The 15,468-nt window shown below is 38.8% G+C and overlaps 1 protein-coding gene across 1 annotated transcript; it reads left to right on the top strand.

Moving 5' to 3' along the window:
* The first annotated feature begins 9,908 nt into the window (after nucleotides 1–9,908).
* LOC113083309 (uncharacterized) lies at nucleotides 9,909–14,683 on the top strand. Its single transcript, XM_026254460.1, has 4 exons — nucleotides 9,909–10,027; nucleotides 10,388–10,496; nucleotides 13,292–14,444; nucleotides 14,556–14,683. Exons 1-4 carry the CDS (start codon nucleotides 9,909–9,911, stop codon nucleotides 14,681–14,683), a joined length of 1,509 nt encoding a protein of 502 aa, XP_026110245.1.
* The last annotated feature ends 785 nt before the right edge of the window (nucleotides 14,684–15,468 follow it).

Here is a 15,468-nt window from a genome sequence, read left to right on the forward strand (position 1 = left end):
GATCTGTTTTTTCTGCTGCTTGCTAAATGTGTTCAGATTTGGACTGGCAGTCTTGTGTTGTGTGGTGTTTGTATACTAGCTGAATATAGCGTGTGTGTGGTGCTAATAAAGATGTGCACACGATCACACGATGAGGAGTGTGTGTTTGTGTCTGATCACACATGAGCTCAGATTAACCCATTATCACAAAGGACAGATTAACCGCCTCAATCTGGCACACACACACACACTATCTCTCACACTCACACACACACACTCACTATCCAATCAATTACAATCTACTTTATTTATTTATTTAAATTCACTGTCAATTTTAATGCCTAAATTTGGCACTACTGGCTTTACATATTGCTGCAGGGACACAAGGTCACCCCAAACATAATGATCTCAGTTTTTTCTTCATTTAAATTAAAAAAAAATTAAAAGACATCCAGGTTTTAATATCCTTGAAACATTCAAGTAATGGAGTCAGAGAACCGTTTGCATCTCTTCTCAGTGGTAAATAGATTTGCGAGTAATCCGCATAAAAATGGTAGGAAATACCATGTCTTTTAAAAATATTTCCAAGAGGGAGAAGGTACAAGGAGAACAGTAGTGGTCCAAGAACTGAGCCCTGAGGGACTCCACAGAGAAGGGGGGAGATAGATGATTTAGAGTCACCAAGTTTTACAGAAAAAGATCAGTCAGATAAAAACTATAAAAACATAGTGCTCTAGGCGAGAGATAAGAATAGTGTGATCAATTGTGTCGAAAGCAGCAGTGAGGTCTAAAAACACAAGAATAACTGAGTCTCCACGGTCTATAGTTAATAAAAGATCATTAAAAATTATTAAAAGTGCAGTCTTGGTACTATGAAAAGCTTTAAAATCAGATTGAAAAGTTTCTAAAATACCATTTGTATTTAAATAGAAAAAATTGCTTTTGCACAATTACAATCCTAAGATTTTAGAAATAAAAGGAAGCTTTGATATCAGTCGGTAGTTAGGTAAAATAGTAGTGTCCAGATTTAGCTTTTTAATTAGAAGAACAACAGTTGCCTTGCAATATACTGGGACCATTCCTGAAATCAAACTGCTGATAATAATTACTTGGACATTTGGCCCTAAAGTGGTCCAGGCCTCCTTAAAAAGGCAAGGGAGGACAATGTCAGTAGTACATTTAGCTGTAGAATTAATTTATTGAGGCACGAGAGTGACACAGTCTCAAACTGGTCAAACACTGTTAAACAGGTCAGCATTTCAGAGGGGTCAGATACAGGTGGGGAAATATGAGCTCTAATGGAGGCAATCTGGTCTAAAAAAAAATTGTAAAAATTTCTCACAGACATCAGAAGCAGCTTCTAAACGAGGATTGGGGTGAATTTAAAATTGAATCAATACTTTTAAAAAGGACACATGGTTTATTTACATTTTGAAAGTTTTTTTCTTTTAGATATCTAGTTTTTTCAGCTTTTTCTATTTTTTGATACCTTCTCCAGCTTTCCTTTAAATTGTAATAAAAGAGATGAAGCTTGTCTTTCTTCCACCGACGCTCTGCTCTCCTGCACTCTCTCTCCTTGCTGCACAGGTAATGTCATTAATCCATGGCTCAGATTTAGGTCTGGAATGCTAGCACATGTGGAGAGAAAGGAAGAAGTTAATTTCGCTGTCTGCTACAAGACCAGTATCAAACTGAGACGATTTTTGAAAACGACAAGAAAACTGAGCAGCAGTGGCCGGCTTAAACACACAACCTAGGAGTGCAGGGGTATTTGATTTAGATTTAAAATCAATTAAAACAAAGTTAAAATCAAATAAAACCGGCATGTGATCAGAAAATACAGCCTCATGTGTCTGAATATTCAAAATGGGCAAACCATCCTGCGGTGTCGCTGTTGGACAGTGATATTCCTGCTGGCCTTGCTGCTGTTTGAGATCGTAACTCCGTGTAGCTCTGATCCCTCATTTACACTGAACACGTGTGCGGCGCATTACGGCTGCGGCTACCACGCCGCTTCGCTAAATATAGGCGCCTAGTCTATTTTTGACGGACCTGCATCCAAGTCGCACCGAAAATACAAAATAAAAGTCAAAAATCCCTGTCAATTTCAAAATAAACACCCTGTGCAGACTCCCAAACGTATAGAGCTTGGGAAACTACGTCACTGCGCATTGCATTCTGGGTAGTCACGGCCATTTTTGAGGACACGCTAATCAGTGAAAGTTTCATTTCATTTATTTATTTATAACGGGACCATGCACAATTTTTAACATAAAATTCACATTTCATGCATTGCACCGGATTTAGCCAAAGGCTAATTTTCGTCCGTAGTCCCCAGGCAGGTCAACGCTTACAAAACACAAAAAATACCTATATGTTAGAAAACAATAGATACATACACACATACTGTCAAGGCCATAAATGGCTGTAAAACAACTAAATCAGTCAGTCAATTTATCTACAACATTCTTAGTGGTTACATAGTTGATTTGATTTTAAAAAAGATTTTAACTTAAATTTAAAAAGACCATGAGTTTTACACCCTTTTATGTCCTCTGGTAGGGCATTCCACTGATTAGTGGCTTTCACTGTAAAAGATGATAGTCCAAAAGCAGAACGACGAAAGGGAACTACACAATTACTCATATGCGATAGTCTGGTTGATCTCACAGACGTTTCACAGCGAGGATGAATAAAGTCATGTAATACAGAAGGAGCCAGACCGTTTAAAATTTTGTGAACCATACACATGTTTGAATAAAGTCTAAAATTGTCGAAGTTTAAAAAATTATACGTCTCTATGATCCTACAAGAATGAAAATGGTTAGGTTTTTTATCTAAAATTTTTAATGTCTGTTTATATAGAGATTTCAAGGGTTTAATAACAGTTTCACCAGCTTGACCCCAACATGTCAAACAATAAGACATGTGAGAGAAGATTGTAGCATGCATCAGAGCCTTAGCTACCTCAAAAGAAAGACAATGTCTAATTTGTCTGAAATTTGCCATGTTGTATTTAATATTTCTCACCATTTTCTTTACATGTTTTTTAAAACTAAGATTAGAGTCCAATGTTAAACCAAGATAATTTAATTCATTAACTATTTCTATCTTTTCACCATTAATAAATATGTCAACATCAGGAGATTTAACTTTTGTTTTTGTGAAAAAAATTCCTTTAGTTTTACTAATATTCAAGCTAAGACATGATTGTTCCAGCCACTGTGTAACTCTTTCAATAACAGATTTTAACTTCTCAGCTGCTAATTCAGCTGTTCTCGCATGTGTAAAAATCACAGTATCATCTGCATACATTTGTACTTGAGTCCCTTCACACTGTTGCGGGAGATCATTAATATACAAACTAAATAGTAAAGGACCTAGTACTGATCCTTGGGGTACGCCCATTGTGTAATGCAAGTTGCTAGACTTAGCTCCTTTGATTTTCACACATTGTTCTCTATTAAGCAAGTATGAGGATATCCATTCTAAAGTTTCAGATGATAGTTGAAATGTAGACAATTTGGAAAGGAGCACTGCATGATTGACCGTATCAAAGGCTTTACGTAGATCTAAAAATATAGCCCCAACAAATCCTCCTTTGTCAACTTTAGATTTTATTTGCTCTAGTAAATGTAAAGTCGCTGTTTCGGTCGAGTGATTTGCTCTAAAGCCAAACTGCATACAATGTAAGCCAGACTCAATGATGTTAAGATGGGATGTCAGCTGTTCAAAAACAATCTTCTCTGCAACCTTTGAGAGTACTGGCAGTATGCTTATGGGTCTGTAGTTACTAACCTCATAATGATCTCCAGATTTAAAAATAGGAGTAACAATGGCTTTCTTCCACGCAGTAGGAAAAACACTACCTTCAAATGATAAATTAATTAAATGAGTGATAACGGGGGTTAAAATATCTTTATGAGTTTTAACAAAAATAGTATCAAAATAATGTGCATCTTTACATTTTGAATTTTTCAATGAGCTAATAACTTTATTAACTTGCATTTCATTTGTCTTAATTAAATTAAAACCTTTACATACATCCTCATTCGGAATAATATTTATTTCCCTTCTTGCAAATGTATCCCCTAATTCTTTAGTGAAAAAAACAAAGTGAAAGTGAAAGTGACATGACATACAGATCAAGTGTAAGATTACATATGAAGAAAAACTCAACAAGGAAGCAAAGATGCGGTATTTAGAAAAAAAATCAAGACAATCAACGAACTCAATCTGCACGAACACAAAGAGTGGTCGGATGATCTTAAAGAGCTGCCGCTCGTAACCTTCCCCAATGTGTTTTCTAACCTTGTTTGTAGTGTCAGAGCGTACACCTCTGATCAGTTTAAAAATGATAAATCTCTCGAGTCTCACCTGCAATTTACAAATGGATGGGTGCAGAACCTACACATTTTCCACGTCAACGAGCGAGTTACACTGCCCCTTTACTTTTTAATATGCGTTATTGTAAACTGTACAAATTAACCTCAGTGTGTTATGATGCACAAATAAAGAGATACAGAACTGATCAATTTTGCCGTTTATTACTGTTAACAGGTGGTATGCAATATGCATAACACTGATAATGCAGGAGATGTGGTTCATGCATAGGTAACATTTAATGTAACGTTAAGTCTGCCAAATCGATTAATCACATCCAAAAAAAGTTGTTTATATAACGTACATTTCTGTATATTTTTATATATATAAATGCACATACATGCGTGTGTATATATCAGACCAAAGGAACAATCCTTCTTTTCCTTCTTACTGCTGCTAACCAAGCTATGTGACGCCGCTTTGTTAACTCGGAGACCTGAGATCAAGGTGCGGTTTTCCAGCGGGAAAGATGAAAAATCGCACTCCATTCAAATTATTTTTCCATACCGGTCATGAGTACGAGTATGGCAGTTAATTACACAACAAGCTTTTACCATTGTAACTTATTTTTTAGCTGTAGAGAGCAAACAAAACAGTCTATTATCAATCCAATACAATACATACAGCAGCGTCCGTGTCCTAAAATCCCAGAATGCATTGCGTTGCTGACGTCATGTTCCCAGACTCTATTGCATGTATATGGGCAATATATCCTTGGTACTTGAAACCCCAAAATCAGAAAAACACGTCGGACAGGCAAATCACGTGGTCTCACGCATCCAGTCGCTCCGCTTCTGATATGCTCCCGGTGTGAGTTGGCACCGCGTGGAGGACGGAATAAAACCTTTTCGCAGCCATAATGCGCAGTACAGGTATTCAGTGTAAATGAGGGGTGGGTGGGGGGGTGGTGTTGAAACATTTTAATTCATAAAAATAAAATTCATCACTGCATTTGCAGGAATTGTAAACTCTTTTTTCTTATTAACTCACGAGGCAGCCTAGCACAATATTTGTACTGTAATAGCTTATCTTTCCCCACACATATGAACTGTGATCATGCACAATGAAAAAACACGCAAGAATTAAATCAGTGAAATATAGAAACTGCGTCGCGTTTTCTGTGTCTTTACGCCTGGTTCACACCGGACGCCGAAGCGGCGCGGAACGGAAAATCACGCGCGGTCCGTCGCCTGCCTGTTCACACCAGACGCGTATTCTCTGCGGCGGTCGACAAGCGCTTCTGCTCAGTTTCCCTGTTTGTTTGTGTGTTTAGACACCCACTCCCGTTGCTCTGTGTGTGCGCGTGCGTGCGTGCGTGTTGTGTTTTTTTTTTTTTTTTTCATTTTTCTTGTCGTTTTAGATACACAAATATGATTGCATTTGTCACTCGCAGTATTTTAATTTGAAAATTGCTTATATTTAGACAATTGACCGGATTGTCTCGTGTTTCTTGGTGTGACTTCATGCCAGAATTGACGCGGATCGCTCGCGGCTCGCGCAAAAAATAGACCAGACACCGAAACTGGCGCTTCACGGCGCGGGCCGGCCACGGCACGCCGCGTCGCTCCGCGTCTGGTGTGAACGACACCATACGTTAACATGGGCGCCCAAAGGAAGCGGCCTCCGTTCCGCGCCGCTTCCGCGTCCGGTGTGAACCAGGCACACCAGAATCGTGCCTGACGCGGCGATGACGCGCTGCTGCTGCTGTAGGAGACAGAGGGAGACCGCCGACAGACCAGGGGCATGTTCAAGTTCAAAACGGTTCGCAACGTTTTGCTACGGTTTCCGGATTGAACGTTATGTTTCCAGGAAACGGCGTGCACCGGTGTGAAACGGGGTTTGAGATGCGTTTTCTCTTGTTTTGTGGGTGTGTCAGAACTGCAGTCCAATCAGCAGCAACATGTATATAAAGCACGCGGTATTAAAGTGAACTCGCACAATGTCTTCAAGGAAAATAATGTAAAAATGTGTTCGTTGCAGCTCGCAACAACTGATGATATTAGAAGACATGTTTGTCGTAAGTTTTATTGTAAAAATATAGGATATCAACATAATGATGTAGTTGTTTATATTTTTAGCTTCATTGCAAGTGTATGAGATTTGGTATAGAAATAAACAATGGTAATTAAGTACTTTTCCTAAAAATGAGAAAGAAAATACAGGGTATTAAAACCGTATGAACTACAAATAGTCAGTATGTGAGGCTAAATAGATGGCTCCGAAAATTCTTCACAAAGAACACAAAGAATGGCCTTCTCAGCTGCCGTAGTTGCAACTCTTGCGTCATCAGAACAGTGTGTTCAACGCATCACCGTTTCTGTTTAAAAAACGTTGTGCAACGCTTTGTCGGAGCTGAACGCAGCCCTGGATCTAGTCTTCACCACAACAATATCTATACTTCATGTTGAGCATAAATATAAAGCCTGCTGGTAAAGGACACCGTCAACAGTATTTGTAATGATCTTGTGAGTTCATTAAATAAATAAAACAGCTTCACAACTGAAAGGTAACGCTGGTGTTTATTAGCGGTTACAACTGTGACGTGCTGTCACCACGCACTCTCTCAGGACATCTGCCCCATACTGCACATGTGCAGACATACATTACTAAAACCATAACTATTATCATTACAGTGTTGACAGCTCCCATTTTAACAGGTTAGAGCTTTCAGACTGCCTGCGTGAGACGCGCGTCTCAGGAAAACGCGTGCATGCCAGAAATAGAACCGACGCCTATTTTTCACGCCAGAAGCGTTTCCAGGCAAAATAAAATAGGAAAATATGTTTATATGTCATTTTGTACACAAATACATATTCATGACATTCTGGTGTTTGAAAGTATATATGTTGACAAATTCAGATATAAATGTAATTTAAAAAATAAATAATTATCGATTTTCAAATATTGCACCCGTCAAACATAATCTATTTTGCCGTCAACAGGTGTCCTTTATCAGCAGGTTTTATATTTATGCTCAACATGAAGTATAGATATTGTTGTGGTGAAGACAAGATCCTGGTCTGTCGGCGGTGTCCCTCTATATCACAGCAGCAGCGCGCCAGCCACGATTCTGGTGTGTAACGCCTGTTTCACATATAATCCGTCTGCTGTGCGTCTGCAGTCCGTGTGCGTTACGTATGTTGTGCTGAAGCAGCACGGACTCATTGTGCTTTCACACAGGACGCGTTTGCAGTCCGCTACTGATCCGCGTCGGTTTAAGCCCCAAAAAACAAATTTTGTCCATTATTTTGATATCAAAGAATGTACAAAAATAAATAAAACGTATAAAAAAAAAGTTTTCAGCATTGGGATCCTCTTTCATCACAGTACAGTAACAATCTTAGACATACTTAAATTAAAATATAAACAACGTATTACTCATGCATTTGACTGCTAGGTTTTTATTATAAGTTGCTGAAACAAGCTGCAACACATTTAAACACAACATTAGCCTACTTTTCTTGTTAGGATATCACAAACATTTAAAATTATAAATCACCACAGACAGAAACAGTCGACTCTCGTGCCTTTTGCATTTAACCCTCTGGAGTCCATTAACACATATATGCGGTTTGAGTCATTATCTCCGGATAACCCCGAAAATAACTTAAATTACACTCTCAGTTTTAATCGTACAGATAAGAGCAATACATTAATCGAATCTGTAAAGGGTCTACTTTTTTTTGGGATTCAGACATAATAACAAAACACCTTTGTGCACTTATAAAATAAAGATAACAAACAAGGTATGCTGTCTGCAGTTGTTGAAGCTGCCATCGTAACAAAGGGTAGAAAGGCAACTAAAACATGACGGAGGAATAAACTCACGTAGCCATCGGGTTTCGTTTGACTGGCGTGCACACTCACAGGGGCATGCAGTCATTTATTAAATTGCAACACCTGAACAGCATAATGAATGAACCACACCCCTTAGACTCACAGTCATAATAAGAGCACATTCAACGTCACCAATGTTCAACACCCCCACTTGCTCTCAGGCTGAATAACATACAGTTATCATGTACATTTACATCACACCAAAAAATAAAACACACAAATCTATCAAGCATGGCTTTGGTTAGAAGGGTCGAAGGGTTTTCCTTCACTGTGTAGACCCATCTGCCCCCCACTATATATTTACCTTCAGGTAATGTTGTAAGTGTAAACGTATCATTCTCCTTAAGAGAGTTCATCTCCTCCTGCATGGCCTTACTCCACAGTTCTGACTCTGGTGAGCTTATAGCTTCCTTTAGAGTGTGGGGTACATCACATGCAACTCTATAACAATAATCAATACTGGTTAGTGCATGGTCATCATCACATTTTATTCCATACTCATAATCCCTCAAGTACTGTGGAGGCCTCTTCTCTCTCTGTGGATAACGCCTGCTCTCAACCCTTTCCCTTTCACCTGTATTGAGGCTTGGGTCACACGTTTCAGATCTTATGTCCTGGGAATTTATTAATTCTATTATCTCAGGTTTTGGTAGGTGAGTTTCAGCGCTCTCCCTACGCACATCATCTTCACACATTGACTGATCTGTCTGAGTGTGGCATTCTGTCCCACTCTTTGTGAGAAACTCCACCAACCTGCTTTTGTTCACTTTTCCTGAATCTGGATAGAAAACTAGATATGCAGGGCTATTCTTGTCATAACCAATGAAAATTTCTTTTTCACATCGAGGGTCTAACTTTTTCTTGTTCTGTTTGTATGCATAACACTTTGACCCAAATATTTTCATTCTTGAAAGATCAGGCTTCTTTCCAGTCAGCATATAATATGGGGTCTGTCCTACACGTCTGTTATAACATCTGTTGCGAATAGCAGCTGCAGTCTGGATTGCATACGTCCATAACATTTTTGGTAAGCTACTCTCGATTAACATACACCTTGCCATGTCAAGCAAAGTTCTCCAGCTCCTCTCAGCAGTCCCATTCTGATGGGGTGAATATGGGGCTGAGGTTTCGTGTCTAATTGCATTTTTACTGAGCAGGGACTGAAATTCCCTGGATGTAAACTCGGTGCCATTATCAGATCTCATACATTTAATTCTGCCATAGGGTGAAACATCAGCAATGAACTTCTCTGTTCCTTTGACTGTATCACTCTTTGCTCTCAAAAATATGTAAATATTGCACCTGAATAGTCATCAGTAAATGCCAAGATATATCTGAAACCATCTTTTGCTATCGGCTCCATAGGTCCAGCTAAATCTGTGTGCACAAGTCCAAGGGGAATTTTTGCTTTTTCATCTGCCTCCCTATTCCTGCTCTGAACAAATTTACCCTGTGTGCACACTTCACATTTTAGATTAGACATTTCAGTTCTACCTTTGATTTTCATCCCTTTTGTAACATTTTCAAGCTTCAACACATCCTCATAATTACAGTGACCGAGAATTTCATGCCATGTGTGGATATCATAACATCCATGACATTGATCGACATCATCTGTAACAGTGCTTAAATAGAACAGTCTATCATACACCTGGATGTTAAATGTTACACCGTTCTTATGAACAAGTCTGTTCTGACCTTCTTTGAAAATGACCGTCGCTCCCTGGGACGTCGCTGCCTTGACTGAGATGATGTCCTGTGGGAAAGATGGGACGTACAGCGCCCCCATCAGCATCGTTTCCACCACTCCACCTTTATTGTCTCTCAGGTGAACTTTGGCTGTACCTTTCCTCAAGGCGATACCGCTGGTTTTCTCTCCATCAGCCAGCTCTAGGATGTGCTTGTGTGGCTCAAAACTTTTGTCAAAGTCCTTGAAGTGTGTGATTTTAAACTCTGTGAAAGTTATCGTTTCATCACTTTGGGTTATGTGAATGGAAAATGGCTTAAAAGAGTCCGGTAAGAATCATTGCGATCAACAAGCCATCACTTAAAGTCTCTTCTGCATTTCTCAAAGCTGTAATAGCGGTCTCTGCGCGAATGACATAATCTGTGACGCTCTCATTGACAGCTTTCTGGAGAGACGTAAGCTCTGTGTATAAGCTGATCACTCGTGGTTTCCCTTTACCAGCATAGTGTTCTCCCAGAATCTTCAGCGCCTTTCTTCCATCATCCGCTGCATCTCTCATCACAAGGGAAAGGCTTTTATCATCCAACAGCTGAACCAGTTCTGCATACGCGTCCTCATTTTTCTTTGCGTCTTCTTCTGCACCGTCACGTCCTCATCAGGTGGTTCGCTCTGTATGGTGTTCTTCAAACTGAGCAGACGCAGGTGCGCCAGAAACTTAGTTTCCCACAATTCATAATTTTTCTCAAAACATAAACGGTTCCACCGGCTTCCAAACTCCTTTCTGGGCCCATAACCTGTTGAAGCTGCCATCGTAACAAAGGGTAGAAAGGCAACTAAAACATGACGGAGGAATAAACTCACGTAGCCATCGGGTTTCGTTTGACTGGTCTGCACACTCACAGGGGCATGCAGTCATTTATTAAATTGCAACACCTGAACAGCATAATGAATGAACCACACCCCTTAGACTCACAGTCATAATAAGAGCACATTCAACGTCACCAATGTTCAACACTCTGCCCTGATCTTCATTTACAAACACGTCATTAAAATGAACTGTAACTCCGTGAATACTCAACGAAGAGACACGAGAGAGATATCTATAGAAAGCCTGAAATGCCTACTTTTAAACTAAACAAGTGCTGCCGAAAACAGATATTCTGTATTCTGTGATAAAGTAATCCATATGAAAACAACGCGATGTCTATTTTTCTTGTCTCCTTTCATTATATTTAATGTGACCACGCCCCCGCGCTTAACGCGCTATTCAGATTCAAACTGAAGCGCGCGGCTTGAATACGCCCACACAGAAGAAAGAGCAGCCAGACTGTTCTTCGAGTTTTTATTTTATTTTACTGTTTGCTTCGCGATGAGAGGAATAAGACATAAATCACTCCAAACAGATGTGATGTGGTTGAGGATTTGAGAAATGGATTTCCTCAGAAAAAAGAATGAAGCACTTTATTCAGCAGAGATCATAAACATGAGTAAGTCTCTTTTTATTTATTTATATACTTGTACTAGTTTTCACATAACGTGTAAACATTTTACTAGTTAGACTTTTTCTCCAAACTATAATTCCTGACTAAATGTATAATCAAGTGAAACATTATGAAGTTTCAATAACAATATACAATACTATACCATTCAAAAGCTTGATGTAAATAATATAAATGTGACAAATAGAGATAACTCTAACAAATGTAAAAACAATTCAGTTCTTTCAATTTATTCCCCCTAAAAAAAACTGAAAAATATTCCCAGCTCTTTTCAACATTTATAATAATAATAATAATAATGATAATATTTTTTTTTTTTTTTTTTTTGGTAGAAAATAAGATTGTTTAAAGGATTTCTGAAGGATTGTGTGACTGGAGTAAGGATGCCAAAAAATGTGTTTGAAAGTCAGCTTTGATTGTTTCTAATAAACTGTTTAACTGCTCCCCAAATGGATATTAAATTATGTTGTGGGATAATTAAATATATTCTTAATAAACTACAAACATAAAATTATATAGATCTATTTTATTCTCACATTCTTTCTTGTAACTCCTCACTCAGTGGCACAGTTGAATGAGAGGCTCATTATGCAGCTCATTATGCAGCTCATTATGCGGCTCATTATGCAGCTCATTATGCAGCTCATTATGCAGGCCTTTGTCTTCTCAGGTGTAAATCACAATGATAGTCATGATAGTTGACGCCTACTCGCATATGACTTTTACCAACAAAAAGTGTCTTAGAAAATTTAAATCAATATATTGTTTTCTGTGAGTGAGTAAACAAGATGATTTTCACATAATTTAGAAAGAAAAATTCTAGGCTACAAGCTCCAGTTCTCAACAATCCCTGGAACCAATGTTATGTATGTGTTTTATGGCCTTATTCAAGTGATTTAACATTTTTAGTTTTTCACTAACCATGCATAACATTTTTTTTTTCTCAAAAATACAATCATGTACATGCATGCATTTCACATATTATTATAGCCCAGTTTGTGCTGATTACAGTGATATTAGACTTTACCCATTTAGATATTTATAAGAAACTGAAAAAAGCACAAATATCAGGGCATGACAAAACTTCTCCAGGCCCCAAAAATACCCTTAGACTCCAGAGGGAGTCTTTATTACACGCAATCCAACGGGTCTTTTATAATTACGTTGTTTTTCTGCCTCTATAAAAGTGCATATATAATGTAGCCTTGTTTCTCTAAATTTGCTATTTTTCTTGTTTTAAATCAAGCCAAAACCCATGTGTTGCCTGTGAAACACAGTAGGCTTTGATTAGTATACATTTATTGTGAAATGACTGCATCTCCGTGTCAATCCATGTTCATTTTTACCGCGAACAATGCGGTGTCACTTTAATTCAGCGCGTACAGCACAGCAAAATAGACTCGGTACGTAAATGATCGCCGCACTGCTGCTGACGCACTGCTCCTGGAACGCATTGACGGACCGCAACCGCGTGCAGTGTGAACACTGGAATCCGTTAACATGGGTGCGTAAAAAATTACGCAACGCATACGCACCCCAGACAGAGTATGTGTGAATTCTGATATTTCTGTAATTCTGATTTTTTCAAGCCCTCAAAGAAAAGTAAAGTACAAACTCATCTTAAGGTTCACTTTTCTAGGGCAGTCATCCATGAAGGTAGCATCATTTATGATTGATTTTTATTTTATTTTTTTCTAAAAATGTAATGAATGTTAATGTTAAATGGATGCATGATTGATGTTTTAGTTTACTCAAATTTACTCATGTCAGCATTGTCAGGGCACGTTGCATAAAAGTTTAACAAATAAGTTGTGCTGTGTCTTTCTCTGAAATGCAAGAAAAGGAGTGATTTTTGTTTTGTTTTTCTTTTTTCTTTCAGATTATACAATCCACCGGTGTGGTCTAGGTTGTGTGTCACAATTACAACTACCATTGTGTATATTGTTCCTCAATAAAAAGACGTGACAACTTTGTGGCCCACTTGAAAGGCTGTAAGACTGCTAGTAAATTAACCACCATTCGTGACCTGCCTCCCTTAACTGCTAGTAGGTCCTTCATAAAATCACAACTACGAAACAGCATAGTTGTTAAAGCAAATTGCCCTCATTGTCACATTACTATTCAAAAAAAAAATTTAAGAAAAAATCTGGAGAGGAAACACACAAAATCTAGGGACGACATTACAGCAAGCCATCACCTTTATTCTGATTGCATAGACCGAGCTAATGGTGTCTATGCAGTCCAGAAACATTTTCTTTCTTCGAGTGTTCCAATCCATGTTGTGTACAAAATCTGGGGAGCGGAGCAGAATGTAAGATGTGAGTTTCCATCCTGTCAAGTGGAGATGGACTTAGCCAGGAGGAGTGGACTAAGCCACTACAAATGCCATCACCTCAGGTCACTAGACTATTGTGGGTCCTTTGCTGATGATCCTTCTCTTTCAGAAAGCACCCTGACAGAAATGGTCAGGCTAAAATGGTTTGGCAGTGAAAGAAAGAGAGATTGCCTACAGAGACAAAGCTTGGCCACCCAAGACAACAAACCCTTGTCTGTAGCGACAAAGGTGACAATGCCATCTTTAAAGAGGTGCATTTCAGTGTATGAGCCACATGCATCATATTATGCGCAACTTGGAAGAATAATGGTCACATATGATGTAAAGCTGAACTCCTGGCATTGTCCTTGTGCCAGGTCAAGAAGATCCTGCCTCCATAAATATATTGCTAAATGGCACCTGTTCCAGACTGAACGTCAGCTTTTCAGGACCATTCAAAGCACAGATCAGACCACTCCAGTTCATGAAAGTGTAGATGACGCAGACCTACTGTACCCCCCGACAAAAGAGCTGGAATCTATGATTTGGTATGTCATGAACAACAAGACCATCCCTGCAGCTCTTCCTGAGCACCTGCGTCTGCCTTCATTTTCAAGCACATACCCAACTAGCCTCATTCCCGATGAGATGTTCTGCCACAGATGTGCTGGAAATGTACCTTTATCAGACCCTCTGCTCATCACATCAAAGGCCAAAATTCTTACAAATACAAGAATTATCCATGGTAAGTAATTTTGTTCCAATAGGATCTATAAAATACATGATGACATCAGTTCTGAATATTTCCTAAAAGGTATTGTAGTATGGCTTAATTTTTTAACATGGTATTTTTCAGACGTTGCCACCTACTCAAAATGTTGCCACCAGTGTGGAATCCAGTACAGGTATCAAGAGTGTAAGGATGGCCTGCATAATTTTAATGACAGTGTCATTCTTGACCTCCCTTTATGCCTTCATCTTTGAAACATGCTACAGGTTAGGCTATCTTAAATAATTGACCATTATCTCTAGTAAAAGTAATGCTTTGCAAGGTTTTTCAAGAAGTGGATAGCAATTATTGTTTGTGTTATCTTAAATCATAGGTCCACACTGCTGTCTGGAGAGTGGTTCAGTGTCTGGAGGTCACTATAGGGGAACAGTTTCCTCCAGCCAAAACAGTGCTCTATGCCCATCTCCATTTTGAGGCACTCACAGGTCACGAGTATGAATACTCTTGTGTGACATGTGGGGATCATCCACCCATTGTCATCATGGATCTCCACAGAAAAGGAGCATTGAACATGTCATGTAAGTGTGTTGGCATAGATCAATTTGAAATTATGTGCTTTGAACAAATAAATCATTCTGAGTGATTAGACACTGCTTGTGCATATTTAGCCACAGGAGGCTTGTACCTAATTTTCTCTATTATACAGGTCGTCTTATTAATATTTTTTTCCTTTCTGTATGTTGTTAGTGAGTGACATCAAACCACCACCAAAGGATTTCAATGGACACATGGATATGGATGACTTTTGGGATAAACTGGCCCTGCAAATGATTGGTCGTGGCTTTGTAAAGAGTAATTCTCTTGCTTTTATGTGCCTCTTCTTGACATTTGGTATGCTATTTACAATCTATATTTAGCTTTTTCTGTTATTTAAGAACAGAGCGACAATCCCTTCACTGTCCACCCCAATTACCACTGTTGGGCACCATGGATTGGAAGAAATACACGCAAGTCCAGTCAATGCCTTAACACAGAGTTC

The sequence above is a fragment of the Carassius auratus genome, unplaced genomic scaffold, assembly GCF_003368295.1.
Source record: "Carassius auratus strain Wakin unplaced genomic scaffold, ASM336829v1 scaf_tig00037694, whole genome shotgun sequence".
Taxonomy (NCBI): domain Eukaryota; kingdom Metazoa; phylum Chordata; class Actinopteri; order Cypriniformes; family Cyprinidae; genus Carassius; species Carassius auratus.

What these genes read in the sequence shown, in the direction of transcription:
- LOC113083309 (XM_026254460.1), top strand. Translation starts at nt 9,909, where the DNA reads ATGACCGTCGCTCCCTGGGACGTCGCTGCCTTGACTGAGATGATGTCC. An exon ending in CCACCTTTATTGTCTCTCAG is followed by an intron (nt 10,028 to 10,387) that starts GTGAACTTTGGC and finishes TCCCTTTACCAG; the next exon opens with CATAGTGTTCTCCCAGAATC. An exon ending in AAATACAAGAATTATCCATG is followed by an intron (nt 14,445 to 14,555) that starts GTAAGTAATTTT and finishes GGTATTTTTCAG; the next exon opens with ACGTTGCCACCTACTCAAAA.